The following is a 20401-nucleotide window of genomic DNA, read 5'->3' on the forward strand; positions in this document are numbered from 1 at the left end:
TTTAAGGCCCCTTCCAACCCAAACCCTTCTGGGATTCTGTGATTATGCACAAAACCAGTACAGTATTAAGTACAGAGTAAAAGTCAGAAAGGAATTATTCTTTTTTTTTTCCTCAAGTTACACAAGAAAGGGGCACTGATTTTGGTAGAAAGTTGGATTCCAGTTCAGGAAGGATTTACCAGCTTGTCGAGGGAAAAAAAAAAAGGTGTGGGGGTCTGTAGTGGTCCAAAAAAAGTCCTGATGGCACTTGCATGTAGATAGTGATGCGAGAATGTCTGTAAAATGGGGAAGCCACAAATCAAGAGATAAAATTGTTAGTTTACACATTAGGCTTGACAGGTGGGTGCAGTGATGAGCTGTTAAGGACAAATCATTCTATTTTCAATTTGGTAAAAGGTGCGGGGAAGCTTCAGTGAAATCCAGACACCCCGGGCAGTTGGAGATGGGAAGAGCGAGTTCCACCAGGGTGGGTGTCTCCTACCATCTGCCAGGAGCTGCTGGCTCCTGTCACAAGCTGCCACTCACCAGTCTAATATCTTTTGGACTCAGAAAAGCAAGTTTCTACACAAAGGAATCATTCTCATTTAGCAGGGCAAGACAGGTAAAAATAGCAAATAGTGAGGTGATGATGGAGTGGTTTGAAATCAGGACTGGTGCAGTGGGGAATTGATACTAAATTTCTGCCTCCCAGGGCATGGGGTGGGCTCTTCCCTCTCTTAGAAAAGCCTTTTTATAATGATCCTGGTACAAAGAGCAAGCATTAAAACCAAATTTGGCGATGAACAAAAGTGGGAGGCTTCAGTAATGTGAAGGAACTGGAGTATCTTTGAGATGGGATGACTGAAGAGTGAGAAATAGAGATGAGATTAAATGTAGCAGCAGAGAGTGCAAGGATGTGAATTTATGGACAAGGAAAAATCTGTGGAGGATACCAAGAGTATTTTTTTGGAAATTAGTGAGGAAAGGAAGCTGAGATTTAGTGGTTGATAAAGGAAAGTGATAAGCCATCATGAAGCTGTGAAAAAGCATGTCAAAAAGTGGTTCCAAGATCAATAATGATGCTGTCAAATGAGAGAGGAATTCAAATTGGAACAGGGACAAAAGGCTACCAGCTTGATACCACAAATACAAGACCTCTATTAAGAAGGGAAAGTGGCTGGGTCTGTGGATCCCTTTTCCTAATTCCATGTCTACCTGGTATGACACTCTAAGAGCTTTTTATTACCTCAACAGTTAAAAGAAATAAAAATTTAAAAATCAATTATGCTGCAGATAACGTTGTCATGTTTTGACTAAGTCCCAAATTCCTCCTGATGTGTAGGTTCAGATTCCTGCACTCGTTCACACTTTTGAGCAATTTCCCTTTCCAGTGCAGTTTTCTCCAGGTTCCGTGACCCCTTTGACATTGCTGCCGTGTTGTTTGCGAGCAGAGCCCCGCCAGACGTTGGGCAGATCGGGAAGCAGCAGCTGAAACATCTGCTCGAGGTGGGTTTCCCAGCAGCAGGGCGGCCCTGGCCACAACAGGGAATCAGGGCTGGGCTTCTTTTCAAAACAACAAAACCCTTCTGCCTTTCTTTTTGCGGGAAGGACACTGAAAACACCACCCTGCAGGTGGGAAAGGGCAGGCTGGGAGCGGCTTTGAAAGGTATGATTTGATTTAAACACAGCCTGTGGCAGAGGGGGAGAATGAGATGATCTTTAAGGTCCCTTCCAACCCAAAGCACTCATGATTCAGAGAAGAATTAATCCCTGGCTTAGACCGGATTGTGAAAAATGCATATTTTATGATTGGCTTTTTGCAAATATTAAATGGAATACTGTATGTATTGTGTTATATTGATTAGAAGTGCTGTATTAACATTTTAATGGTATGGTAAATGTAGTTTTGTAGTTAAAATAGAGCCTATGTATGTGGGGTTTTTTTTTACTAACTCAAGCAAGAGATGAGATAATGAAGAAACTCTTCACACAGAGATGACAATGATGGGGTCCCATAAAGAATTACTGCCTCCTTATCGGAAAAGACAAACATTCTTCCACCTTCTCTCCGTCTGTATGGAACCACCAGGATTAAGGGGAAGAAGTTGACAAAAAGCAGAAAAGTTCTTAATTTGCAAGGAATTTATGCATCATGTATGAGATGTATGAATATGCAACAGGTTACTGCTTTTAAAGATTATTCCTTTGTTCACAAGGCATGCTTATCGGGCTTAAGTGCCCGAGAGCATCCGGACGTCCGCAATTCTTTGCTTTTTATTCTCTTGTAATTGTCCTAACTCTAAATTTCCATTACTCTAATTGTGTCACTACTCTTATACCTATTTTCCTATTACTAAACTTTTAAAATTTCGAAAACCAAGCGACTGGCGCTTTTCCGCAGGGTGATGACAGCAGCACGCGCTGGTGTGTGCACGGGGTTACCCGGCAGCTGCATCAGAGCCAGTCTGGCACGGTTTTTTAATTGCAATTCAGCAGCCCATTTGAAGGGAGCAGGGTAGCCCAGCGCCGGTCCCGCCGGGCCGCGCTCGCCTTTTCCCCTCGGGAGCCGGCCCCGCTCCCGGCCCGCGGGCGGGGCCGCGCGCCGTCCGTCACTCTGATTGACAGCACCCCCGCGTGGGCGTGGCCCGCCGTGCCCCCGCCCTCTGCCGGGCGGGTGGGGGGGCGTGGCTCTACCGCGGCGCAACGGGCCCCCGTGATTGACAGCCGGCTCCGCGGGGAGGCGGGGCGGGCGGCGCGGCCGCTCGCGCGCCCATTGGCCAGCAGCGCCGTCGGGCGGGCGCCCCGGCGGCGCTGATTGGCGGGCGGCGGCGGGTGCCGCTGTGATTGGCAGGGGGCGGCGGGTGCGCGGCGGCCGCCGAGCGGTTTGTTTTGCGGGCGGCGGCGGCGGCGGCGGCGGGGCCGGCCCGCACGGAGCGGGGCCACCGGGCCGCACCGGCAGCGCCCGCGCCCTCCCGCCCCCGCCCGCCGCTCCCGGAGCGCGGCCGCCGGGAGGAGGCGGCGGCGGCGGCGGCGGCGGCGCGGGGCCTGGGAATGTGGCGGCGGCGGCGGCGGCTCTGAGCCCTCCCCCTCGGCCCGGCCGCCATGGAGCCGCGGCGGTGACAGCGCCGTCCCGCAGCGCCCGCCGTGAGCGGGGCCGCCGCCCGCAGACATGGGTGAGGAGCGGCGGACAAGCCCCCGGAGCCGGGGCCGCGTCATGGGGCGGGAAGGGGGCGCGGGGGCTCGGTCGGGCCCCGCTCCGGGCCCCGCTCCGGGGCGCTCGGGCTCCTGGCGCCGGGCGGACCTGCCGCGGGCGGGCCCGGGCATCGGCAGCGCCGCGGGGGAACGGTGGATTTTCAAGGATTTGGTTCACGTGGTAAAAGTGAGTTTTTACCGAACGGTGCGCTGCCCCGGCGGCCGGGATCAGCGCGGCGGGCTGGGCTCGGGCGGCTCTCAGCCTCCAGCCGTGTGCTCTTCTTGAGACCGGAATTGCCGTGCTCAGCTTAATTGGAGAAATTTTTAGTATTAAGCGCAGCTTGGGAGTCCATCGAAACCGGTTTTCCTTCAGGGAGCTCCCCCCGAGTTCTCATTTGCCGTTCTTAGCCCAGACAGCAACATGTAAAAACAAGCAAAGGAGTTGGAAGAACTCTTTTTCAGGAGGAAAACGTTGTTATGAGGAGCTGCCATGACTGAATTTGATTGATTAATTCAAATTAATTTGGATTTGGACTGTGTGTCCTGTATAAAGAACTGCTTGTGCTTCCTAATTCCTTTTTCAGCTTAAAGAGAGGTGCTAGAATTAAACTTTTAATTGCTCTAAGCTAGAACTTACTCATACTTGCATATTGGCAAGGAAATTCCTGCTTTTCTAAGTCTGGAGTTTCATGGCTTCATGGGCTAAAACTTAAAGGTTTCTTCCCAACAACCAAGTTTAGTTTTCTAAGACTCTCCTTCATTTAGTCTGTATGCATAATTAGGTTTTATACTTTAAATTCAAAAAGCCTTGCAAATGTTATTCTACAACTACTTTAATATCCCTTTACTCTGTTTTGATTGGGTAAATACAACAAATTCATGCAAATCCATCCCTGGATTTCTTTGCTACATAGAGGAATAGTGTAATCCACTCTGTTTAGAGCAGCAGGGTGCTTCATAAACTTAAAATGGTTTAGAAGTGGGAACTTGGATTTCCATGAAAGTGTCTTCCAATAGCAATTGGACCCGTGTTTGTAAACATGTGAGTGCAGAATGAAAAAATACAATTTCCTGGACCACTCCACCGTACCATTGTGTGTATCATGGCAGAGCTGCAAGCAGATTTTCCCTTTGTAATGGGAAAAACCTAAATTCACTCAGCAACTGGGATCAAATAATCTGACTAATAATGGGCAGTGGGCTGTATTATCACGCTCTGGTTTTCTTTAATCTGGTGTTTCATAACCCACCTGAAGGGCGCGTGGAGTGGTTGATGCCAGAGTTTGCAGGAGCTCCAGTGGTTCAGCCAGGGCTCACCTGGAGCGGCTCCGAGCCCTGCAGGGCCGGGACAATTCCTGGGGTTCATTCCCCTCCGGACGCTCCTCGGCAGGCTGGAAAACGGGGATGTGCAGCCCTGAGCTGTGCAGGGTTTGGGGGTGCAGGCCCTGCTCCCTGCAGCCTTCCCCGCTCCGCTGGCTTTTCCTGCCTGTGTCACTTCCTTCCCTTGGCTCACACGCACCCAGCGACGCCGCGGGAGGGAGCGCGGCCCAGCGGGTCAGGATCGGCTCCAGTCCCAAAGCCCGCTCCTTCCCCTTGACTTGTGAATGAGAACAGGGACCCTGAATGCATCCTGCAAGGATGGAGCTCTCTGGTTTTTCCTCTCTACAAACCAGGTCGTTTGTGATTCCCTAAAGCTTGCACTCAGCAGCGTTTTGGTACCACTAAACCTGCCCACAGCAAAGGACTCAAAGGGAAACTCTTTTCAAGGCTTTTTTGAGACCTTTAACGCAGAGACAATTTGTCTAAAATTTCCTCATTGTCTCCAGATCTGCCAATCAGTCGCCCAAACCAGCTTTGCTGTTGTGGTGGTAGATAACAGATACACAGATGTGGTCACTTCTTTCTCTTTTACACCAAAATGGCATCACGTGTCCCACTGTGACACCATATAAAACATGATCCTGGATAAGGGGGACTCACAGACGTGTGCAGATACTTTCGCTCTTCTAACTTTCTGATTATTTTTTTTTTCTTTTCTTTTTCTAAACTGTTTCCATTTCTGACTTGTTCAGACCTGTGTAACAAACCACGGATTGGTCGAAGTAAATGCTTTGTGGAGAGGAACAACTTTCTCTGTGAGCAGCAGTTCGCTTTTATCGAAGTTATAAAAATCCTTGAGTGTAGTTTTTAAAACATGAAAAGCATTTCCTGGACAACATCTTTCCCGCACAAAGCAGAACTGTGTTTCCCAGACCGACTGGAGACCAGGCAAAACAGGGTCTCTCAGTGCTCCAAAAATTGCTTCATTTTCATTTGTAGCAGCTTCTGCATTGTGCGATTAAAGTAATGCTGCTCCACGTGCTTCTCCAAGTCGGTCTATGGAAATCATCTGTTGGGATGGAACTAAAGAAGTGCTCATGCTTCTCAGCATTAAATCCATCACGCTGCTGTCCTCACCAGATACAATTTTTCCCCGTGCAAGCTCAGATCAGTATTTAACTTCATTTTATCCTTTTAGGAGATAAATGCTCTGTCATGTCCTACCTCATCAACATAGGGGTGAATTACAGGATGTATGGCTTAGTAGTAGGGAATCAACAGCTCGGTGTAAGACTACTGAAAAATGTATAATAAGATTCAAACTCACCTGAAGTTTTTCCATCCCCTTTGTTAGAACATTAACTGTTGCCATTTTATGAAGATAAATAATGTTTTGGTGTTAGAATGACTGCAGTGAGTAAGATACAGACCTTGCAGGGCACTAACTGGGGTTTATAGAATATCCTGAGTTGGAAGGGACCCACAGGGATCGTGGAGTCCTGCTCAGGACACCCCAACAATCCCACCCTGTGCCTGAGAGTGTTGAGCTCTAGTGTTTGCCAGATGCTGCCCTTCAGAGTTTGTGTTGTAAATTCACAAGTTGCCTCAGCTAATAAATAAATTCTCTTCATAGCCGTGCTACAGTCTGTAATAAAGAGCACACAGTTGGCTGGATGTGTCCTCTGTGCCACAAGTGAGTGTCTGCTGACTCCACACAGCCTGGAACCTGGGGTAGAACACCTGTAGCCAGCCATTGCAACCACTGATCTTTGTTTCCCAGTGATTTTACTGTTTAGAGGAGAATTATTCCCAGACATACTCTTTGATGGACTTGATTTCTTGTCATCAGCCCTCAGTTATAAACTGCTTTCTTAGCTCCTTTGCTTCTTGCCCAAAGGAACTCTGCCAAGACAAGCTCTTCTTCATCCTCCTGGTATCTGGCCAAACCCAAAGTGCACTGTAGTGGAAAACTTGTAGCCCAGCTCTTCCCTGAGTGTTTTGGGTGGTAGGAAGGTCGGGGATGTTCCAGGCCATAGGTTGTAGTATTTTGTTGTGCACGGTTTCAGCCTTTGTCTGCCAGGTGACTCCAAGGCTGCTCTTAATACCATCAAAATGAAAGAATACCAGTAAATTGGAGACATTCCAGTAAAGGTAAAAGGTTAAATGTTCAACTGTAAAGTTGGAAACTTAAAAAAAAAAAGGAAAAAGTTGTGCCATTGCCTACCTGGAACTTTAGCTTCATTCACAGCTGTTTCTTCAGATTTTCATCCCACAAGGGGTTACTTAGTGCTGAGATAGATCCCAGCACTTATTTCCTTTGGCTGATGTGCTTCTCAAAAAGCAGCCTCTTGCTTTGGTTGTGTTACTTACACCGCTTGCTTCTTTCACATGCAGTTGGAATGTCAAGGAGTGCTTTCCCTTCTCCACTGCCACAATGTGGTTATTGTCTCATTTGGCTTGTCTTGGACAGCAGAGGTTTGGTGGGTTTTGATTTGGATTTTTTTTTATATGCTCTGCTCTGCGTTCCTTTTTTAAGATTTTTTTCTGTAATTAACACCTTCTGCAAACGCATTGGGAGATTTCTTTTCCTTCCCTTTCATGATCTGGTCTAGGCTTGATGTTTCTGGTATAGCATTCTGGAGTCCACAGTGGATGTAGCTCAGATGTTGGGGGCTCTCAGGACCAAGTTAAGACTCGCCTTCCAGTGCCTGAAGAGAGCCTGCAAGGAAGGTAGAGAGAGTCTGGACACAGGGAATGGCTTCCCATTGCCAGAAGGCAGGGTTAGATGGGATGTTGGGAAGAAGTTCCTCCCTGGGAGGGTGGGCAGGCCCTGGCACAGGTGCCCAGAGCAGCTGTGGCTGCCCCTGGATCCCTGGCAGTGCCCCAGGCCAGGCTGGACACTGGGGATTGGAGCAGCCTGGGACAGGGAAGGTGTCCCTGGATGAGCTTTCAGGTCCCTTCCAACCCAAACCATTTTGGGATCCTGTGAAAGCTAAAACAGACCTGGGCAGAAACTATTGCTTTTAGCAAAGATAATCCTGATGTGATTTCTGTTCTGACTGGGACTTCTTCAGACATTTCCTCCTTACAAAGAGGTGTATTTTTCCCGTTCTGCTTTTAACTTGTAGCAGGATCCGCTCCCTGCATGCTCTACAAGCTGTATGTGTCCCACATGTGTCATCTTTAAGCATTGTGAAAATCTAGTTTGTTATTCAGACATTGATTAATTATAAAGCCAGCCTTCTGCATAAAACATAAGCTGCTTTGGAAAGGCTCGTGAGCGAATGCACAACGCGAAACTGCAGAAACAAATAGTCCCACTGAGTCCCTTTTACAGAGAAGTACCAAAGGGAGCCAGGCCATCGTTTGGTGTTCAGCAGCTGCTCCCAGGACAGCTCTTCCAAATGCAAGTGATTGCCCATCAAACCATTGCCATGAATCAGGGTTGAGTGTGTAGCCATGGTGGATCCTTAAAATTAAATTTCAGTTATTTACAAATCAGCTTCAAAAATGCTCGTTTCAATTCAAACTTCTCAAAGGGACATAGTGAGGGAAGAAAGGAGGAGCTGTGCGTATCAGGCACTGCACACCTGACACACCATCGTGGGAGTAGGGCTGTGATAACCTCATTTGGCTCACATCACTTCTAGAAGTCCCAATTATCAAAAAAAAAAAACAAAAAAACAAAAAAAAGCTTTTCTTTCAAAACTAGGGTTCAGGTCCTCCCAAACTCTTTTGGAAAGGGCACATTCTCCTGGGCATGTCCAGAGCTGATCAAATCATTGCTTCAAATTCCATGCCTAAGTAATGCCTTAATATCAGGAAGGATTTAACTGAGTGTATTATTTGCCAAGGAAACAACACTTTATCCCTAAAACCTTTTTGAGTCTTGATATGTGAGACAGCAGCTAGGCAATCCAGAGGGCAAGAGTGTGCCACGAGCGTGAAGTGCTGCTTTGTTAGCTGTGGCAAAGTGCCTGGCAGCCAAGTGCCCAGCGCAGTCCCATTTTGGACAGAACTTCACTTGGCAGCTTCCTTTACTTTTTGCAGTATCGGGGAATTTAGGGTCGTTACCTTTGCTCAAGGAAAGGATTCATTTCCATAGCTTTTAGACCTTCATCTACCATCCATCACAGCCCAGCTACTGTGCATTTCTCTCCTTTTACATCTTTGGTTTTTTTTCTCTAAGTTCTGCTAAGTATCGCTTCTCAAAATGACCAGGCAGTGGGAGAGAATACTTTAAATTGGTTACATCAGGAATCTTCAGAAAGTAATTCTTAGTCAGTGGAACATACAAGAAAAAAATCAACGTGTGTTTTTATATTGCTGCAAGGCAAGAAGCCTTGAATTGAACCTGCTGCTTTGTACTTTGCCAGCAGACAGTGTTCCTAGTGCTGATCTTGAAATCTCATAAAATGGTTTGAATTTTATTCCATCAGCTTGTTCTGAGGGAAGAGAGGAACGTGTTGGGGCAATCAGTGCAAGTGGATTTGTGTTCACAGATACTCCAAGATGAATCTTCGTCCAGATTTTCATTTCTCTTTCTATTGGCCGTGGTTTGTTCCACTAGCAGGCAAGAATTCAGAGTTAACAGAATATAAAACGGGAAAGAACAGACCAAAAACCAGGTTTTCCATGGCAGAAGCACGTCAATTTGCCCTTCCTAAATGACCTGTGGTGGTCTAGCAAATCTGTCCAGGTTTTACTGTTTGTTGTGAAGACTTTTGAACAGAATTAGGGGCTGGGGAGATTCATTCTCATCTGTACTCTGACCAGATCCTTCTGTGATATTGGACGGGTGACTTGACATTTATCTGTCAATGTATTATGTTGTGACACTCAGTTAAGTTTGGGCTTTTTTATGACTAAATTAAATCACAAAGTATCTGCAAAGATCCTAAAAAGGATTGTTGTTCTATGAGCCAGCAGAAAACCAGTGTAGAAGTGTCAGAGGTGCAGAAACGGTTGGTGCTCACTCAGACAACTTACTCCTAAAATTCTTGTGCATCACAGATGAACAAGAGGCTTTGAAGTCCATCATGAAGGACCTGGTGGCACTCCAGATGGGCAGGCGTCACCGGCTGCCTGGGTATGACACCATGAAGAATAAGGACCCTGCTCACTCCAACAGACAGGTAATGGGCCAGTTGGTGAATACCTGGACTGGGGGCAGGTGGACAGAGGATCTGACTGGCTCACATCCTTGGCTCTGTCCTGTGCTTCTAACAGCCAGAGCATCAGATGTGAAGTAGCTCCCTGATCCTGCTCAGGCTGTGGCAAATATGGTAGCTTTTCTACTTTTTATATTTTTATATAAGATCAATGAATATCATATGATATCATATATGTGCTATACATTTATGTAGTTTTAGAAAATATTCAATATATATTACGTTATACATGTATGTATACTGCATTCTCCCCATATGTGTTTTTTATGGGGTTTGCTCTGCCCAGCTGAAGAATTTTGCAAGTGGCTTTCTGATTTCACAGTCGTATTTCCATTTTTTTAAAGATACTTTATTATTTTTTTAAAGAAAAAACACAATGCCAGCAGTCCCTCCCTCTTGGGCAGCCCTGCAATAATGAACCAGTGTGCCTCTGCAGTGGAAGAAAAAAAGATTCCGGTGAGAAAACTGACTTCATTTCCATTTTAGCAATTATAAATTAGGAGTATTTCATCAAGTTGTGTGCAGTGACTTTATGGAATTCCTTTAAGCAGGTGGGAGGAGGGGAAAGCTTTTCTGCCCTGACTCTGTCCTGGTGTAGCACTGTGTGCACTTTTATTGTGGGGTCAGGACTAGGGGCAAAGGCCTTAAGCTGCAGGAGGGCAGGGTTTGATGGGATATTGGGAAGAAATTCCTCCCTGGCAGGGTGGGCAGGCTCTGGCACAGGTGCCCAGAGCAGCTGTGCTGCCCCTGGATCCCTGGCAGTGCCCAAGGCCAGGCTGGACAGTGGAAGGTGTCCCTGCCATGGCAGGGTGGGATTTGAGGTCCCTCCCAACCCAAACCAGTCTGTGACTCCCAAGGTAAGGAGGGGTGGGTCAATGCTTTGAAATCTTGTTCGGTTCATTCCACATTTCTCCAGGCTTTTTCATGGAGAAAATGATGGTGTTGATGTTCTGGTAAGAAGGAAGGACGGAATAATGCAGCTTTGTCTGGAGATGCTGAATGTCATTTAAATGAAATGCTCAAAGCAAAAGCAACAATTTTAGTCAAAAACTGTTTGTCCATTACTGTCATTCAAAATTAAATCAAGTTACTGGCAGCAAGACTGACATGAACAGGAGAAGTTACCAATGTCAGTAAAATAACTCTTCTCAGTTTTATTCCTGTTACAGGTTTAAGCTTTTTGGAGCAGGCTTTGAAGCTCATGTCTGTCTTCCTTATGCTTTGCCTGCTCATAATCTACTTGTTCAACTGGATCTGGGATTTCCTTGAATGTGTTGGACAAATCCATAGATGGAGTAGTACAAAATCCTTTCCAAATCACTTTGAAACAGAAATCCAGAGTTGCCTTAAATCAAAATCTGTAATTGTGATTTATGATACCACGTCTCAGAACTGGAACAATGAAGTGCTAAACTTGGATTTGCCTTTTTGATCATCTCTGAGGACAGTTTATGTGAATTGCTTTAAGAAGTGATGGGTTCACTGCTTTCAAGGGAAACTGAAAGCACTGGATGCATAGCTCCTCTGGGCTTTCTCTGGAATAGGAACACCAAGATCACTCTGAACACTTTTTCTTAGATCTTTGACAAGTAGACATGAATGGGTAGTGTCAGGTCCTTTTGGAAAAATGAAGCAATAAATGCCAAATTCCATCCCCTTTTTCCTTTACTCCAAAGGTTTCACAGCAAGCAATGGAGTTGAGAAAAAGGTTGGAGTTTGCTTGAGTACCAGCAAGTTAAAGAGAGGTTTCCAAAGAGCCCTGGGGATCCTTTAGTGTTGTCTAATTTCAGCTGGTGAGAGCTATGTCACTTGGCTGCTCCAGGGCCTAAATCACATCTTGAGGTCAGAAATTTAATCTGAAAAATGCTGTGAATTCCATTTCATCCAAACTGTCCTGTTTAGTTCCTTTAGAAGGCTACTTAAAGTAGTATAATGTTAAAACAAAGCCAGAGCCTTACTTTCCTGAAAATCCTGATATAAAGCAATCATTCCTTCAAGCAATGCCTAAGAACAACTTTTTGATCAGGAGTTGGCTGGTAGACACGTTTTATAGGATGTTATTCCTGTGCTTGTTTGTGGCATTGTTCCTTTACTGATCAATTCAAATGGGTTCTCTAGAATTTGTTGCGTTTTGGAGTAAGTCTAGACTAAGTTCTTTCTCTTCCCACATCTAAAAAAACACTCTTTAAAGTTATGTGTGAGTGACCCACCTGCAGCTGCTCGTCGCTGGGATTGGGAAGGTCATTTTCCCTGGTCCATGCTGTCCCTCCATGCTGCAGGAATTCCGTGTGCTCCCAGGGACTCCGTGGGTCCTTTTGAACTGCATTCTTGACCACTGGGCCTGCCAGAAACTTCCTCCAGCTAAAGAGCATTTCCTGGCCACGTTTTTTTTTGAAGTTCCTAGATGTGTGATTGCCTATTGTCTGAGGCTTTCACAGATGGCTTAATCTATTCCAATCACATAAATTGTGCAGCAGGAATGATGGAGTCTTATCAGAGTAGATTTTTTTTTCCTTTTATTTTTATCTTTCTGACCTAAATTGGGATTTGAACTTCAATGTCCAGAGTTGAAAGTTCAACTTGTTGACTCTTGCATGTCACCCAGCATCTTCTGAGTTTACAGTGACTGCACAGGTTGCACAGTCAGTGCTTTTAAATATCAGATGGTGGTGATGACCCCTTTGCTGAGACCTTGGAGCTTTAAAAGGTGACATAGAATCAACCTGTTGGTAGCTCCCTAGTTTCATTTTTGCAAAAGCAGAGATTTAGTCCATGTCTTAAGAATAAAGAATAATTAATAGGAATAAAAATTCAAAAGTAGGAGTAGGAATAAAAAATGGAGTACATCCCCTCTCGGTTTTCTGCCATGCATGCTTTGAGCATGCCTAAAGAAAATTGCCTTCACATTAATAAGCAGTTAGGACTGAATTTCAGATTTTCCCCATGCAGTGTTAAAGATTAATTTTTTTTAAAGTTTATTGTCCTCTGTTTAAGTGTCAGTTTACAAAAATTACAGGTTAGGTTTTACCCCTTTCCTTCTCTTTGTCCCTCAGCAGTTTCTCCACTCCTCATGTGCTGTGTCCACGTGTCAGCCACTTGTTTCCACAGTCTGCTTCAGCTTCCGTGGAGAAAGTTAAAATACTAAAATCATAATATGGCATTTGTGTGCTGTTGAGTGTGCCAGAGTTTGATTGTGAGCTCACCTTTTGTTCTTTCTCCTGCAGAATGATGTCAGGATAAAGTTTGAGCATAACGGGGAGAGACGGTAAGTTGGCCTTCCCTGCTTTGATTCTTTGCTTAGGAGAGTAATTTAGTCATCAGTAATTTAGCTTAAATACTTTGTTGGCTTTGCTTTCCTTTTTTCCTGAATGGAAATCACACAGTGAAGGCAATGGCAAACAGCTCACACACAACTTGGTTACTTTAGAGATCAGTGTGTCATAAAGCACTGATTTATTTCCATAACATTTATTTGTAAGTGAACTGCAGCATTTTTAAAAGCTGTCCAGCCTGAAATAAGTTCAGCCTGAAAGTCTTATTTCAGATGTGTTCCCATTTTGTTTCATTTAACTGAAACCAAATGAAGCTGATCAAATCAGCATCATTCTTTTCTAGTTTCTCACTTCCTGATGTCCTGTCACTATCACTGCCCTGCTGTGATTGAGCAATAGATGTAGAAAGGGAAGATTTTTTTTTCATTGGTGTAAAAGCTTCTTTGTTATTTCCTCTGATATTTGGTTTTGAGAGACATTCTTTTACAAGAAAAAACCAGAAATAACTGAAATAGCAGTTTCAGTTTTTACAGCATTGTTTACAATGGATAAAATTGCTGAAATATTTCAAAGTAGGTCTCAAAAAGCCTCTTATTTGCTATCAATTCAAGAGGAACTCTTGAAACATTTAATGACTCGTGGCTGTGTGAACAAGAGGGCTCCAGGCTTGTCTGTGGTCTCTGGGTCTGCTCTCACTGAGGGAAAACATGATCTTGATGCTGGGCTATAGTGTCCATATTTTGGAAGATATTAACTGGGTTGTAAGCATGAATGTATGTGCCATCTTCACAGCCATCTTGTGGGAATCCTTTGGTTTCTCCCAGGCCAGGCAGTACTTCCAACATGAAGTAGTTTGCAATTTCAAGATAAAATGCAAATTTAGTGGCAGTGGCACTGGAGGACAAGTTGTCTGTAGTGATCCTCACAGCCTGTTCTAGCAGAGGTTATTGGCTGAGTTGTTGAAGCTCCTCCTTTGTCAGATTTTGAGATTTTGTTGGGAAAGCAGAGCTTTTCTCTGTTGGCAAAGCAGGCTGTGGAGAATAATTTCTACTCTTCCTCAAAACTTGGACTCTTTCTTTCACTGAAACCCTGTGTGATGGATTCTGTCAGTGACTTCTTGTGCCGTGGGAGAAATTTTACAGGTAATCATCACTGGGATTTGCTTCCTGCTTTGTCAGCCAGGTCTGCTCAGCGCTCTTCTGTGTCAGGGGCTTTGTGGGGACAACAACAGAGCCACCGTGGGGCATGTCACAATTACTTGTCACACTGTGTCACCACAGGCTTATCATCTTGGCTGTCTGCTGGGTGCACTCCAGGGGACAGAAGGGTTTTCTCCTGTTTGTTGTTTTTTTTTTTTTCTAAAATGAAAAGGTTGATTGTATGTCAGTCTCATTATGCAGCTGTGCTCGCCTGAATTCCCTGCTCCCAGCACAGTGTGCAGTTCCAGACAGGGAGCTTGCACCAGAATGTCAGTGTGTGTGCTTGGTTTCACGGGAGCTGCCAGATCTAACCACAAATATTTAAGGTGGTCAGGCAGGAATGGGCTCCTTAAACCCTGCAGTCCACGATTTTGTGTTAGAAGAGTGCACAGAGTTTTTAAACTAATAAAAGTTGTGGCACCTGAGAACAGCTCTGCTTTTGAAAGCGCTGAGTGTAGAATGGGAGCCTTTATAAGGGACTGAGAGCCACATGGCGTTTGTGTGGTGCCAGAGTACTGTGATTTCATGTATGGGTTTCTTAGGAATATGTAGAAAATGTTATTGTGGGCTGCTTTTTAACAAGGACAATTATTTCCAAACAGCTGAATGTTGTAGGTCTGGTAGCAAGATCACCCTTCATGGGAAGGGGCTGAGGAAGCCGGCTAACACAAGGGTAATTTAAAACAAAAGCTGCATCTCTTGAAAGGGTAGCCAGGGCTGATGAAGCTGTGTGGATGGATGACTGGGGAACTAAACCTTCTCTCCAAAGCACAGGTTCATCACAGAGCCATAGAATCCCAGGATGGTTTGGGTTGGAAGGGACCTCAAAGACCCAGTGCCAGCCCTGCCATGGCAGGGACACCTTCCACTGTCCCAGGTTACTCCAAGCCCCATCCAGCCTGGCCTGGGACACTGCCAGGGACCCAGGGGCAGCCACAGCTTCTATCTGTGGTCCCTACAGAAAGGCCCTGTCCCTCCCTTTCCCCACAAACTCCTGTGAGATCATTCAGAGTCTCACTGAGATGCCTCTATGAGCGAGAACAGGTCTTGAGTTTCTGTGGTCCACTCAGTAAATTGGAAGTGCAAACAGTCCTTTGATCATTTGTAGTGTGCTGATGTAGCAAAAGAAATAGGAGGGAGATAAATATAAAAAAAACTGAAAGCTTTTTCGTTGGAACAGGTTTTTTTCCTGAAAGTTAACTAGCAGAAATTGCATGGGAAAGAGCACTAATCTTCCAAGTGAGGACAAAAAGTATAGCCAGATATTGTAATAGTTCATGTGTGAAGAGGATCTTGGATTGTTTAGCCTGGAGAAGAGTAGGCTCGGGGGAGACCTTGTTGTATCCTGTTATTTCTGCCTCGTTACAAGTTTGTTAATTGGTGCTCACAATCCAGCTCTTTGTGGCAATATCTCATCTGTGCCAAAGCAGGTGGTATTTTTTAAGCCAAGGTGCACAGGGCATTTGTATCCTGTTATGTGAAAGACATTTATTCCAAAAAGGATTCTTTTCTGCCCAGGGACAAAGGGATTCTATTTGAAATCTCCAGCTGAATATTGCATTTTGACAAACTGTATGGAAATGAGCCAGAGATCAATAATCCCTTACTGAAATAATGCATATAAATTTGAATTTGCAAGGTTCACTACTTGCTTGTGGATGAAAGGAGACCATTCAGATGTGGTTTTGATGGTTCGGCCGTGTGATTTGATTGCATTATCAGGTGTGTATCTCAACTGAGTCCGTGGCTCTCTTTCCTCCCAGGATTATCCCGTTTGTCCGTCCCGTGCGCTACGAAGACGTGCAGCAGAAAGTGAAAACAGCCTTTGGGCAGCCCCTGGACCTCCACTACATGAACAACGAGGTACTGAGCTGTCAGTGCTCTCTGCATGGCACCTCCTTTCCCCATCACAAATTCCCTACCCAGAAATTTAATTTTCAGGTCTTTCGTTAAGACAAACCATTGTTGAATCCCTGATCCAAAGGCAAATGTGCTGATCCTGGTAAAGCATCTCACTGATGTGTGTGTTGTACAGACATCAGCCTCTTGTTCCCTTGTTCTGCTGTTGCTTAGGACACTCTCTTTCTACGTGAAACCCAATTTTCACGTGATCATTAGTTCTGGGTTCATAAGTATTCTGAGACCATTTTCTCATCAGAGAGTCAGGGGCTGACAAGTCTCTGTTCTTTGCAAACAGCAAATGCAGGTAGCAATTCATACTTTTGTGGGTGGTGCTCTAGAGGAGTTTGCATTAGGGTCAGCCATTTCTCTGACATGGGAGGTAAACCTCATTAAAAAGGACAGTAAGACAGTATTGGAATGAAAATTTGTGGAATAACTGAGCAATCAGAATCTTGTTTTACAGTCTGGTATTTTTCTAATATTTGTTTAAATACCCATTGTAATTAAACAACCCATTGTAGAAGTAGACTTTTTTTTTCTGTCTTTTCTAATGATTTTCTTCCATGCTCTTGATTTTGCAGCTCTCTATTCCTTTGAAAAACCAAGATGACCTGGATAAAGCTGTGGATCTCTTAGACAGGAGCTCGAATGTGAAAAGCCTGAGGATACTACTGCTGTCCCAGGACAGAAACCATGTAGGTAACAACTTCTGGGACTGCAGCAAAATCAAGGGGTTTACCCTTAAGACTCTAAGGCATGATGGCAGCATTAACTGGGTATGACAGGGATTATAAAATCACTCTTGGCAGGCACAAATGCATGTGTTGATCCTCTTTGCATTGGTTCAGCTATAGGTGTCTCTTTGTGTTGGGCTTTTTTCCCTGACTTCAGCAGCTGTTTGGGAGCTGAAACATTGCAGCTTTTTAAGTTGTCATGTGAAGGCCACTTTATATCAAATACCCGGTGGCTGTAGGCAGAAAACACTTGATGAGTTTGGTTTGCAGAGAAGTTTTATTAGCTTTGATTAATAGCACAGTGTTGAAAATGCATGGAATCATTTAGCCTTTAGAGTACAGGTGTCCTTGAAGAAAAGCCTTTATCACTTTTCTCCCTGGGTGAGAAGTCTGGGGAGAGCTTCCAGTGATTTTTCAGCTCTGTAGCCCTAATGCATTGAGTCCAGCCTGACTCTGGAAACTGAGTTGCCTTTGCTAATAGAGGTGTGTTCAGACCCAAGATGAACTGAGTTGTCTCTTGGTTCACTCTCCTCTACCACAGGTGGCTCTGGCAAGTGAGTGTCCATGTAGTTTGCTTTTTCAGCAGACAAGATCATAACATGAGAAATAAATCTTTAAGTCAAGCTCCCAGAGATGCCCATTTTAGACAATGAATGAGCTGCAAGATGAAGAAGGCAAAAGGAGTCAGAGTTTTCCCTTATTCCTGATCTGTGACTGGAAAACAGTTCACTCAACCAATATCTATTTTTTTTTCCTTCAGAATTAAGGTCATGCAGCTTTTCAAACCAAAGACCTCAGTAGCTTAGATAGTTGATTTGCAAATTACCACATTCTCCTGAAGAGAAAAAGCTGCTCTGTTGGTAGTAGCTTGTCAGTCTGGAATGTTCATCCCTACTCAAGTTTTGCAGGCTGGAGCTCAACTCTTGAAATAATCACACCCGTAATCCTTGGCACTGTCATGATAACTTAAATGTTCTTCTTGCTGTTTTTTCATTTGATAATCCATGATAATGGAAATACACAGCCCTTTCCCAAATGACTGGGAAGGTGTAGGAGGGGATGGTGCTGTTCCTTGTCCTGTGCCCTTTCCCTGAGCAATTGTTGCTGCCTGTTCTTTAGATAACCCTTGGCAAGAAGGTCTTTGGTCTGACCTGGTGCAGTCAGACCAAAGTTCTGTGTTGTCAGGAAACATCCTGTGAAAGGTAGCCCCAACTTTTGGTACAGCACAGTCAGACAATCCTCTTTGCAGGCCTCTGTTTGTGTCAGTGCCTTCAGGCTGCAGCCCCATGCCACATGATGCCATCTAACTTGTAAATCTCACCCTGTGCCAGCCAGTAGCCACTGCTGATGTCCTTTTATTAGCTGTTTTTTCCTCTTTTACTCAAAGCAGAAACAAACAGCCTTCACTAAGTGCCACTGTTTCCCCCCCTCTCCTCCAACTTCCTCTGCTGCTCGGAGTTGCCTGACAGGAGAGCCCTCCATGGGATAAAGCCCACAAGCCTGGAGGAGGTTTCTTGGCTGCATGATCTCATCCCACTGAGGGAGTGGGAAGCATTATTTTTCCTGAAGTACAGGATGCAGATTTTCTTTTGGTTGTGCTCTTCTTTTTCTGGGGATGGAAAGGTGACTTTGGCACAAGTATGTACAGATAGCAAATTAACTTTACAGCAGTAGCTGGCCCCCTTGCACCAGGAGCCTGTGTCAGTGAGCAGCACTCAGATTAATTTTCTTATGCCTCTGTCTGCGACTCATTTCTTTTCTCAGTCAGTTCACCCCTGTTGCCAGTCTTTTCCTTGTGATTAGAAACTAGTGGGGAGAGCTGGTGAAGTTGGAGCACCTGTGGTGCCAAAGGCAGACTGTCCATCAGCAGGGTGACCTCTGCACCCTTTATCCTGCTCCCATGGACCTGCCCGTGGTGGAGTTCATGTGACTTCAATCTGGCTCTTTCCTTACTGCTTTCAAGTGTATGTACTCATTAAGTGTGCATCCATCCAGGACTTTAATATTGAATTGAAGTATTTTGAATTGTTGCATCTTGTTTGCCTGTCACGCTCAAATAATTTTCAGAAGTCAGAATTTATATCCTCGAGGTGTCTTTGGTTGTGTTCTTTTCAAGTAAGATAAATTCTATAACTCAAGAGGAAGGGACTATTACATCTTCTTGTAAAACTAGGTGTGTTGGGTCAAGGTTAAAATTAAAGTGTCTGCAGGTATTGAGCCCCTGCTTTAACACAGGATCGCATTGGCTTGGGGAAGGTTTCTTGTGTCTCATTCCTCTTCCTGCTTTGAATGAGATGAGGGCTCTGTGGAAAAATTATCTTTAATTAGATAATATCTATGTAAGGTCAGGGGAAGGATGAATAAATTCATCTTGGCATCTTCAGACTGTTAGTGCTATTAAACTCTCCAGAATTTATTTTTACTTAGTCTGAGTTATGAATTTACTTTTTAAAGGCTATTTGGAGTCAGGTTGCTTCTGAAACAGTGCAAGATTCAGAATTTATCTCTGCTGGCCAAGGTGGCTGATGGAAATTGGAGGTGCTTCTGCGTTCTGGTCGCAGGGGGTGCCAGGAGCCCCTTGTGTTTCACAGGTACCTGGTAGTGTCAGACACTGAGACCTGCAAATCATGCACTTGAGTTGAGCTGCACTTGTTCTAGTTCTCTGGCTCCTGTTTTACACCATAGTTGTAGACATAGCTCTTTTGCTGTCTTTTTCTTTGTGTTTTCTGAATTAATAAGATTTCAGGCTCTAGAACTGTTGCTCAGCACTTTCTTGGTACTAAGCATAATATTTTTTGAAACTGTGGCCAGACTGCTTGAGCTCCTTCGTCTCACTTTATTTTGTTTTATTCTTTTCATTTTACCCAACAGACCAGTTCTTCACCCCATTCTGGACTGCCCAAGCAAGTCAGGATTAAAACTTCCCAGTCTGTAGGGGATGTGAGCACACCCTATCAGCAGCCAGAACCCAGAAGCAGGCATCTGTCTGTCAGTGAGTATTTTTGCCACTTCTACATGTTTTTGTTTGTTGAAATGTAGCTTTTGGGCACTGGTGTTTATGGTGCAGCATTTAGGAGAGACATGAGAAATTGAAAGGTTATTCTGGGACAAGGCAGTTCATTTTCAAAAGCTCTTAATATGTTTACAGTAGAATGTTTCAAAGTTCCTTGCTAAGTTGTGGAACAGCTGAGGAGCTGCTAAAGGGGATGTCCTAAAGCCAGAGCCATTGTGGTTAGAAATTTGGAAAGCTGATGTGAGTCTATTAAGCTTTTTATTTAGATTGGCAATTTCAGTTCATGTAACCTAGATTTGATTTTCTTATGTCGGGCTTTGGAATCTGTCCTGTCTCCTGTAATCAAGCATTTTGCTAGGAATTACTATTGCCTATCCAGCTAGTGTCCTACATTCTGAGTTGCCTCAGCTTTCACTTCTAGAATTATCAAGTGAGTAGAGCACAAGACAAAATCAGAGGTACACAAAAGATAATCAAAAAAATCAGAGTAATATGTACCTTTGTCTCGTTTCTTTGGGTTTCTGTTAGCTCAGTGAACTCCTCTTTGGGGGAAATGTTCATGTAAGACTTCTGTAGTTTTTATGACTGTTTTTATGACAGCTATTTTGGGGCTTGTCAG

General features: G+C 44.7%; 1 protein-coding gene across 2 annotated transcripts in view; it reads left to right on the top strand.

Moving 5' to 3' along the window:
• Positions 1–2985: 2985 nt before the first annotated feature.
• The window catches only part of MAP3K3 (mitogen-activated protein kinase kinase kinase 3), a 34671-nt gene continuing 17255 nt past the window's right edge, over positions 2986–20401 (top strand). Inside the window, exons 1-7 of one of the 2 annotated variants that reach the window (XM_068211892.1) lie at positions 2986–3152; positions 9505–9626; positions 10029–10118; positions 12887–12927; positions 15897–15996; positions 16617–16730; positions 19638–19761. In XM_068211892.1, the coding sequence (XP_068067993.1) occupies positions 3149–3152; positions 9505–9626; positions 10029–10118; positions 12887–12927; positions 15897–15996; positions 16617–16730; positions 19638–19761 (595 nt within the window). In that variant the 5' untranslated portion in view covers positions 2986–3148. The remainder of the gene's footprint in view (positions 3153–9504; positions 9627–10028; positions 10119–12886; positions 12928–15896; positions 15997–16616; positions 16731–19637; positions 19762–20401) is intronic. The other variant, XM_068211893.1, reaches the window with a different exon arrangement.

Source organism: Anomalospiza imberbis, chromosome 22 (genome assembly GCF_031753505.1).
Source record: "Anomalospiza imberbis isolate Cuckoo-Finch-1a 21T00152 chromosome 22, ASM3175350v1, whole genome shotgun sequence".
Classification (NCBI taxonomy): domain Eukaryota; kingdom Metazoa; phylum Chordata; class Aves; order Passeriformes; family Viduidae; genus Anomalospiza; species Anomalospiza imberbis.